General features: G+C 38.1%; 2 protein-coding genes across 2 annotated transcripts; one reads left to right on the top strand and one right to left on the bottom strand.

Moving 5' to 3' along the window:
* Positions 1-2,132, top strand: LOC148849096 (fructose-bisphosphate aldolase 1, chloroplastic). Its single transcript, XM_088949650.1, has 6 exons — positions 1-308; positions 413-682; positions 802-911; positions 1,009-1,099; positions 1,189-1,458; positions 1,579-2,132. Exons 1-6 carry the CDS (start codon positions 138-140, stop codon positions 1,855-1,857), a joined length of 1,191 nt encoding a protein of 396 aa, XP_088805776.1. The 5' UTR covers positions 1-137; the 3' UTR covers positions 1,858-2,132.
* A 1,786-nt stretch (positions 2,133-3,918) lies between these two features.
* LOC148849095 (glyoxylase I 4-like) lies at positions 3,919-6,201 on the bottom strand. The gene is made up of 5 exons (XM_088951387.1): positions 6,038-6,201; positions 4,816-4,924; positions 4,492-4,704; positions 4,040-4,143; positions 3,919-3,928 (listed from the first exon to the last, which is right to left on the bottom strand). Exons 1-5 carry the CDS (start codon positions 6,199-6,201, stop codon positions 3,919-3,921), a joined length of 600 nt encoding a protein of 199 aa, XP_088807513.1.
* Positions 6,202-9,717: the final 3,516 nt, after the last annotated feature.

Raw genomic sequence — 9,717 nt, 5'->3', positions numbered from 1 at the left:
GCGTGGCTGCTAAAGGGATAGAAGAGTGAGACCGACCCACACCAGAGACTCGGGAGACAGATAAGAGAAGGGAGTGGTGGTCGTCGTCTCGTCAGTCGTCCCCAAAGACATCCAAGGAGTAAGTGAAGACTAAAGAAATGGCATCTGCATCTCTCCTCAAGTCGTCTCCAGTCCTCGACAAGTCTGAGTGGCTGAAGGGCCAGACCCTTCGCCAGCCTTCGGCTTCGGTTGTCCGCTGCCACCCCGTCTCTCAGTCTGCTCTTACCATCCGCGCTGGATCATACGCCGATGAGCTCGTCAAGACTGCGGTACGTTAGACGTTGTAATTGATTGACTTATTTGTTCATCTTAAACGCTGCATCCTTTAATTCCTTTTATTACATAAGTTAATTGAATGTGGGGATGCACGCAGAAAACCATTGCATCTCCTGGCCGTGGAATCTTGGCCATGGACGAGTCGAACGCGACCTGCGGGAAGCGTCTCGCCTCCATCGGTCTGGAGAACACTGAGGCCAACCGCCAGGCATACAGGACACTCCTAGTCACCGCTCCTGGCCTAGGAAACTACGTCTCCGGTGCTATCCTCTTCGAGGAGACACTCTACCAGTCCACCGTCGATGGCAGGAAGATGGTCGACGTGCTCGTCGAGCAGAAAATCGTCCCTGGTATCAAGGTTGACAAGGTAAGAATTAAGATAACCTCGATCCTGTCTGTTGTCTTAAGAGCATAAACTTACATATACAGTACTGACAACTGATAACATCTCCTTCTTATATGGGTTGAACGATGTGTGGACAACAGGGTCTGGTTCCCCTGGTTGGATCCAACGACGAGTCATGGTGCCAGGGTCTTGACGGCCTTGCCTCCCGCTCAGCCGCTTACTATCAGCAGGGTGCTCGTTTCGCCAAATGGTACAAGTTCTAATCTCTCCCCAATTCCAATTCCAACGATAACTCTTTTTCACTTTGATCGGTGACCGTTCTGAAACCTGTGGTTTCTCCCCAACAGGCGTACCGTTGTGAGCATTCCCAACGGTCCATCTGCACTGGCTGTGAAGGAAGCAGCCTGGGGTCTCGCTCGTTATGCTGCAATTTCTCAGGTACACAAACTAAAATCGAGTTTTGGGTCTCTTCTTTCGGCCTGTAATTTATGTTCAATTCAATTTAGTTCACCTCTCCATGTCAACAGGACAACGGGTTGGTTCCAATCGTGGAGCCGGAGATCCTGCTCGATGGTGAGCACGGAATTGACAGGACCTTCGAAGTTGCCCAGAAGGTTTGGGCCGAGGTCTTCTACTACCTTGCTGAAAACAATGTCATGTTTGAGGGTATCCTCCTCAAGCCCAGCATGGTTACTCCTGGTGCAGAGTGCAAGGACAAGGCATCACCTCAACACGTTGCAGAGTACACCCTCAAGCTCCTCCACCGGAGAATCCCCCCAGCTGTCCCCGGAATCATGGCAAGTTTTCATTGAAACCAATCTCTTTATATAAACTCATCACCATTTCCCTCACTTGATAGATGAATCATGTATGTATGCACCCATTTGCTAATTTGTTTTGATTTGAACGATGAGCAGTTCTTGTCTGGTGGGCAATCCGAAGTGGAAGCAACCCTGAACCTGAACGCCATGAACCAAGGCCCCAACCCATGGCATGTGTCGTTCTCATACGCAAGAGCCCTGCAGAACACTTGCTTGAAGACATGGGGAGGAAGGCCGGAGAACGTGCAGGCAGCCCAGGAAGCTCTGCTTATCCGGGCCAAGGCCAACTCTCTGGCTCAGCTCGGCAAGTACACCGGCGAGGGAGAGTCAGAGGAAGCCAAGAAAGGAATGTTCGTCAAGGGCTACACTTACTAGGACCGATGTTGTACTTGTACCAAATCTATAGACGATGAAGAAGATGAATATATTGAAGCCCTGAAAGGCTATCTATCTCACTCTGTTATGCTTATAGCCATGGAGACTATTTTTGTTCGTTAAATGTAATTTTTAGAGACTTATTAAGTTTCTGGCAGCTGATGAGATTTGTAGGTGCCTACCTGCGTATGCTATATTTCTTGTGCTTACATTTGGTTTGGCAGCAAGGGCACTTAAATCTTCCTTCTCTTCTAATCTTAGCCTATTGATGATCATACTCTGCTAGCTATTTCAGCCTGGCTTTTGGATTTCTTTGCTTAACCATTACTCAGCACACACACATATTTAGCCAAAATTTTGTTGGAACTAAGATATGGAAGTAGCCTATTTTGTTCATTCATTTCATTCAGCCGAGCTAAGGGGACTTGGTAAACTGTCCTTGAAGTCTCCTTGCAGAGTACTCAATCGTAGTTCTCAATTAACAGGAAAATAAACACAGCTTAAGAAGTATTTTTTTTTTCCAGCCAATATAGTTGTCCTTACTCGATTCATCACCAATATCTAATTCGGGCCGCTTTCTTGTTGAGTACAGATCATAAAGATGGGTTTAATGTTCCTGGTTCAGACGCTCAGGAAGGAACGTTGAGTTCCTCCCTATGATTTAGTTTTCATATTCTGGTTGAGATTTATAGTTATACTTAATTTGTCAGATTTTCTTGCAAGAAAAATTAACAAAGGAATAACCCTGTGATCAACTGTAACAATTCAACCAAAATTATCATGCAGTTCAGTGAACTAAATTTCATGGTAAGGCTTTCTTGATAATCTAAATCTTTTTGTGTGTTCAAGTTCTGGATTAATGTTATAAGATATAAACTTATAGAATAGCCATCATGGTTGGAGCTAAAGCTGATGGAAATTTGAGCTTGTGGTGTGCTTTTGGTCTTCTGCAAGGATAGAAAGCGACTCCACAACCACCATGGTGAAGCCAACCCACAATACCTTGGAATATATCCTTGGTCATGTATTAGACATGGAATCTAAAGCCAACATGTAAACTTGATTTCAGTTCAAATTCCTGCAGGGAAGAAATCAGATAGCAGATTGGCTTGCTAACAGCTGCATGGTAACAAAGGAAAACATGGCCATCTCTTTTTAAAAAATGACTTTAATCACGGCCTCACCCACAATTTCTAAAGAATGAATCATAAATTTTGCCTACTTTTGAAGATGTTTGGGGCTAACTACCATGTATTGTATAGTGTAGTCATTTCACAGTATTTCCCAACACAAAAAATAAAGAGAAAACCTTAAAATCAGATTACCTATCCATATGTCATCCAAATAAGCTGTTTTGCTAAACAGAAGAGATATATACCGTGGTCAATCATGTAACTTCCAAAAATTGGATGGATTGGATAGTGTCAAAGAACCATTCAACCTAAAAGCTTAAGCTGTTAAGTGAGGCTCCTTGAACAAGTTTTATTCTCCAACATGCCCCCTCACACGAAAGTCCATTAGGCTCGCACAGGCCCACCACATTGTGCTGAAACTTAATTAATTATAATGGGGGTGACAAAAATCGAACACTAGAACACTTGGTCAAAATGACTCTGATACCATCTCAGAGAACCATTCAACATGAAAGCTTAAACTGTTAAGTGAGGTCCTTGAACAGGGCTGAGTGTGATGCAGATTCTGTCAAGAATGTAGCTGTTAAGTGAGGCCCTTCAATAGTAGTTGATGTGTGATGCAGATTCAGCAGATTAGCCATGATATAATTCATAATATATAGATAGTGTACAGGGTTGAGTGCGTGTAGTGATGAGGACCAAGAACTTAATCCAAACAAAACTAATCCATTTGGAACCCTATTTTTTGCACAATGTGGCTGTTCTCCTACTTGGACCCGTTTCTGTCAAGAAAAGATATATATGATACCTAAGACAAATTGATTTATTTAGGCGTTTAATGTACACCTTAATTTAATTTCTATGATCAGAGTCTGTCAAACAACAACATTAACAAACTTAATTACTAGCAAGCTAGAGCTAGAAGTTATTAGAGACACCTACATACAGAGACACACACATATACATATACACTGTTTTGAGTTTATTAATCAGGATGTTTATTCTTCTGATTGCAGGCAATTACGTAGAATTCTCTTTCTGGAAATTACATTGCGAGATCAGCCATGTTAGTGACCAGGTTTTCCATCATCCGAGTTCCTAACTCAGTGGAATGAAGAACCTTCATGCTAGTCATGGATGCCTGAATCGATCTCTGTGCAAGTACAAGAAAAGAATTAATTATTTTTTATATATATATGCCGTGTTTGGTTGCAGTGCAATTTTATTTGTATTAGTACAAATGCATGGGAGTGCAAATGAAAAAAATGTAAATTCTCATTTAACTTCCTTTTGGGTTTTACTTTATTCTGCTTCATGTCATAATTTACTGCAATCAAATAAAATAAGTTAAAATTTGAAACAAAAATAAGTCAGAATTTATACTCAAATCATTTGCACTGCCATAGTTTTGCATCAATGCAACTTTATTTGCATTGCAACCAAACACAGCTATAAGTGCAATGTATGTGGTCGCATGTTTTGGGATTTGGGTTTAACTTACGCTTGGTGGAATCCATGTTGATGACCTCTTGAGTGAGCAGGAAGAGAGAGGCAGAACGGGGAGCTTCTCACAGTTGCAGATCTCAATCATGTATCCATCTGGGTCATGGAAGAATAGCTGGTCAACCTTGATCTCTCCTTCCTCGACTACAGCAGTCACATACTTCATTCGCATCTCTTCAAGCTTTCTCTTCACAAGCTCTACGTCTGTACACTGTATCCATTATTTAAGCAGAAAAACTTGATAAGTGATGGATAGATATGTATGACATAATCCTCATTGATTGTTAATTTCTGAACTACTCATATTGAAACAACAGCTTACTTGGAAAGAAATGTGATTGTCTTTCGGTTTGATGACTGATGGCTTCTGAAGAACATCATCAACAGAATCACACTGCAACAAATGTATTCCAATATCATAGTTGAATAACCTACAAAATCCAACTCAAATCAATCTACAATCATGCTTTACTTCGTACAAAAGCAAAAGAAACGAGAAACAAGGGAGCTCTGAATTTGAATTTCAGTTGCTTAGAGCTATAACTTCAATTCTATTTGATGTTTGACAGTTAAATTTGGGTAAGGTTGCATAGGGGTGTCCTTTGTCTTTACATAGTTAAATTTAATGGATTATCCCCACCAACCCCACCCCAGTCAGCAGTCTAGTGCAATTTTGCACAATCTACTTTTTCTTTTCTTTTTCCATATGAGGGCCCGCTTGGTTCACAGGAAAAGGGGTCTGGAATCAAAATCAGGAAAAGGGCCATTCTGATTCCAACTCTTTGGTTTGGGGAATCAGAATCCCATCCATTCCCCCATTTGAGGAAATGGTCATTCCCTCCCCCTCCCTTGGAAATGAAATCCCATTCCACAACTACTCCAATTTTCATTCTGATTCAAACAGACTAGAATAAACCATTCCATTTCTGATTTTTAGGGATTTTAATTCCGATTCAGATTCTAATTCTGACCTAAACGAAACAGACCCTGAATTTTCTTCTCTTTTTTTCTAGGGATGGATTGCTAGCTAGTGGATTTAGTTATATCATTAGAAGTTAGGTGGACTTAGCAATCTCTAGTCCGTGAACAGTGGGTACTATCAATTATGTATCTGGTATAGCTTTTGTTTATTAAATAAGCGTTTATACTTGATTTGTCTTCAAAATCAAGAAAAAGTGATTGATAAACATTTTTTCTGAGATTTATTGACAATTAGACATCTCTAGGTGCCATTAGGCACTACATCAGTGGAATGGTAAATAAATGTTTAACAAAACTTTCCCCAACGGTTGACATGCACGAAAATCAAGACCAAAATTTGTCAATACCTGTATACAAATCGGCATGATGGGACAAATGCTGATTTAGTGATGACATAGCACCATTTATCAAATAAATAGAAACCATACCAAACACTGCCCAAATCAACCTAGTGTTGATCTGCCAAAGTGTAGGCAAAGAAGTGACAAAGTATGAGATTCCATATATATTACTATGTATAACATATGGAGTATCCCATCAAGAAATCTTAATTAGCAACTTACCATGCTCCTTCAAAATCAAAAGAGGAGGGTCTTTTTACTAGGACGAACCCAAGAACTTCCTGATAGAACTTGGCTGTTTCTGTCACAGATTTGCACAGGAAAGAAACATGGTTGAGTGAGAGCAATGGGAGAGCTGAATTTTCAAGCTCTTCCCGGATATCCATACTTTAACTTCCTCCTTCGCTCCTCTCTCCCCCTGACTGGCTTTTTTCACTGAGAGGTGGTAACTTGGAAACTGTATATAATTATATAGTCTGTGAATAGGTGGGGGACTATGCGACGCATATAATTGATGATACACGTTTACCCTAAAATAAATAAATTGGAAAATTTCTGATTAGTACCCTGTACTTTGGGTCTAGTGTCAATTTGGTCCTCAAACTTTAAAATACGATAATTTAGTATCGTAACTTTTAAAATGTGACAATTCAGTATCTATCATTAGCTAGTTGTTAATCAGTATTTAAGTAACATTTTAAAAATATAGAAATACCCTTTGAGTGTCATCTAATTTTCTTTATCAACTATCCAAACATTGACAAAAAAATTAATAATCCCAAATCCTTACGTCTTCTATTAAAGAAAGTTGGGATCATCAGAATTCTCACTCAAATATAACCCCGACTTTCTTGAATGGAAGAAGCAAGAGTTTGAGACTGTTAATTTTTTGTCAACTTTAGGTGATTGATAAAGAAAATTAAATGATATTCGAAGGACATTCTTTAAATAAATCTATTTCTGCGGCTGTATCTAAGCCGAATAATTGCAAAGAGAAGCAAACCGGAAGAAGGGATTAGACTAATCTAATACCATGGGCTTGTTAGATCAATTTAAGAAATAATATTTTTCTTGAGCTGCATTTGTTTCCACGTAGAAGTAATATCATCGCCTTATCGGGATCCAGAGAAGGACGACCCAGATACAGAGTCCTTGTCCTAACTATCATCTGCAGTTCTACCCATATTACTGGCCAATCACAGTGCACCACATCATCTAACTCTGTATCTTGTGGGTTGTGGGTGTGACTTCTTTAAGTCAACCTTTTGTATGAATTGAATTTGGCCTATTTAGGAATTCAACAATTTTATTAAGGGGGCATTGTGTTTTTGAATTTTGAGAGGGGAGAAGTTGGTCAATGGGATTTTGGTTCCCAAAGAACAAGAATTTCATGTTTATTTTTCAGATTAATGTGGGGACAAGGGAAATCTTATTGTCCTAGGTACCACTTACCCAGGAAAGTAATACCCATCTCTCTACATAGGAGGAAAATTGTTAGCACTTGAGTGGGACAAAATTGTCCCTTTTAATAATGGATTTTTATGACTAAAATGGTTGTTACCTTATTTACCTGAGAAATAAAAGAACATGGATAAATGTATTTACCCGAGAAAGTGTTTCCCAGGAAAAACTTACCTAGATAATATTTATCCAGATAAGTAACTTACTGAAAATTGAACAAAGCCTAAATATATATATATAACATAAATTAAAAAAAGAGGTACATGATTTAAAATACCGATGCACCCCTTACCATCGATACTTTGAACCATGATTATATTCGATTTATTGTGAGGGTTCTAATGAAAGCCAAAGTTTTTATAATTCAGTCCACCCCTAAGGTGGAGCTAGGATTTCTAAGAGTGGACTGAATCCTACCCATAGATTGATGCCAAATTTACGAGCAAAATGCGGTTTATAAAAGGGATTACTGGTACACTAAAAGGGGGCTACAATTCAGATTTCTTTGGTGGATTGCAGTACACTTATCCCTAAATTTATAAACTATTAAGTTGAGAGTGCCATACGTTTACATGTTTGCCTCAATTTGAAGTTTGGAATGGACCTGTTAAGCAACTGTAAAAATATATCAGTTATTTGATTGGAAATCTACAAGATTATTCTTTTTTTACCCCAACTTAATTTGGTTATATTTAGGTTTTGACACATCAAGAATATTTATTGGCTGCATGCCCTCTCATCAACTCGATATCCTCGTTGCAACTTGGAATATTCTGTCTGAAGTTTCGTAATTGCACGAAAAGTTTTGAAGTATTACTGGTCTGGATGTGGAACATTTTTATTATAGTATTGAAGTTTCCAGAGGTGAAGCTTAGAGAGAAAGAATGAAGTTTCTTATTATGGCTGAATTATTCTATTGAAATAAGACCAACCATTTAATGCCTGTTGCAATCTTAAAGATTTCTTTTTTCGAAGGGTTCATGAGTAACGTCAACTTGTGGCGATATTGTACAGTTCTTGAAACCTTTACTGCTAAAGCTCTTTCGAGATGATGCCGTAAGGAACAGCAACGATCCTAGCCACAAAGGATTCATACTCAATTTGTGGATATATTCAACTGCGAATTTGTTTCTAACTTCAAATAGCGACAAGTAATACAAACGGATTGGATCGGATTTTATAAATATAAATTTAAATTTGAATCTTTTAATAATGTCAGATAATTCGAATATAACCCGATCTAATTTAATTTCTGAAAAAATTAAAGTAATATAACAGATTTATATAAAGAAAAAAATAAAAAAATGCAATTTTTTTCAATTATTACAAAAATGAAATCCTATTATCCAATTTTGAATGAGATTGTATTATCCAATCAAAAAATATGATAAGAATATATCTGAATCTGACAAAATAGGTTCAGATCATAATCCAATTCATTTGCACCCCTAATCCTAACTCCCTTTAAAAAGTGTTTCACTGGATAATGATACATTGCAATATTTTGAACTTTGGGCTTACCAACAATTTCTTTACATACAAGGGGCCAATGTCTGAAATTCGTCAGCTACTTCTCTGGGAATAACCGCAACCCCAAAGTAAAAAAATGAAATAAGATAGACATGCTGCAAATAAATTAACAAATTGTAAGTCTGTGGGCTGTAGATTATGGTGGGGCAGATCACCCTCTTGCAAACTTCTATCAATCATCAATTATCTCATAGTTTGCATTTACTAATGGCATTGCTTGGAAAAAAAATTTATGTACAATAAAAAAAGGAAATAGGGGAGGTGAAGGGTCCTATCACCACAGAACCTCATTTAATTTTCTCTCTCACACATGTGCGTATTTTTTTTTTAAATTAAATTATTAAAAATAAAACAAGTCAAAACTAAAACCCTCGTGGGTCTTCATTGTCTCTCATCAAATTCATATTTACTATCTAATAAGATCATTCTTAAATCTCTCTCTCTCTTAGGTTAACACTTGATGTTTGAAACATCTTCCTCCCCATTAAATCTCTCTTTTCCTCTTAAATATCTCTTAGGGTGCGTTCTTTTTCTTTCATTTTTTTTTTATTTTTTTGGATTTTGAGAGGGGGGAAGTTGGTCAATGGGATTTTGATTCCCATTAACCATGAAACATATGTTCTTTTTCCAGATTTATGTGGGGACTAGGAAATTTAAAGTTTATTTTCCTGGGTACCACTTACCCGGGTAAGTGATATCCATCTCATAGGTGGGTAAGTAACTTTTCTAGGGGAGAAGTTGACAACACTTGAATGGGACAAAAATGCCCCATTTAATAATAGAATTTTATGGATAAAATGGTCATTACCTTATTTACATGAAAAATAAAAGAACATGGGTAAATGCACTTATCCAGGTAGGTCTTTCCTGTGAAATACTTACCTGGGTAAGTGCATTTACTTGGCTAAATA

Source organism: Nelumbo lutea, chromosome 6 (genome assembly GCF_056320005.1).
Source record: "Nelumbo lutea isolate HS-2025 chromosome 6, American lotus-T2T, whole genome shotgun sequence".
Lineage (NCBI taxonomy): Eukaryota > Viridiplantae > Streptophyta > Magnoliopsida > Proteales > Nelumbonaceae > Nelumbo > Nelumbo lutea.
This window is presented reverse-complemented; position numbering and strand designations above follow the sequence as displayed.

Excerpts from the sequence above, each read along its gene's own strand:
- LOC148849096 (XM_088949650.1), top strand. The coding sequence starts at position 138 with ATGGCATCTGCATCTCTCCTCAAGTCGTCTCCAGTCCTCGACAAGTCT. Across the intron at positions 683-801 it reads CTGGTATCAAGGTTGACAAG|GGTCTGGTTCCCCTGGTTGG; the intron begins GTAAGAATTAAG and ends TGTGGACAACAG. Across the intron at positions 1,100-1,188 it reads GTTATGCTGCAATTTCTCAG|GACAACGGGTTGGTTCCAAT; the intron begins GTACACAAACTA and ends CCATGTCAACAG.
- LOC148849095 (XM_088951387.1), bottom strand. The coding sequence starts at position 6,201 with ATGGATATCCGGGAAGAGCTTGAAAATTCAGCTCTCCCATTGCTCTCA. Across the intron at positions 4,705-4,815 it reads ACAATCACATTTCTTTCCAA|TGTACAGACGTAGAGCTTGT; the intron begins GTAAGCTGTTGT and ends TAATGGATACAG. Across the intron at positions 4,144-4,491 it reads CAACATGGATTCCACCAAGC|AGATCGATTCAGGCATCCAT; the intron begins GTAAGTTAAACC and ends GTACTTGCACAG.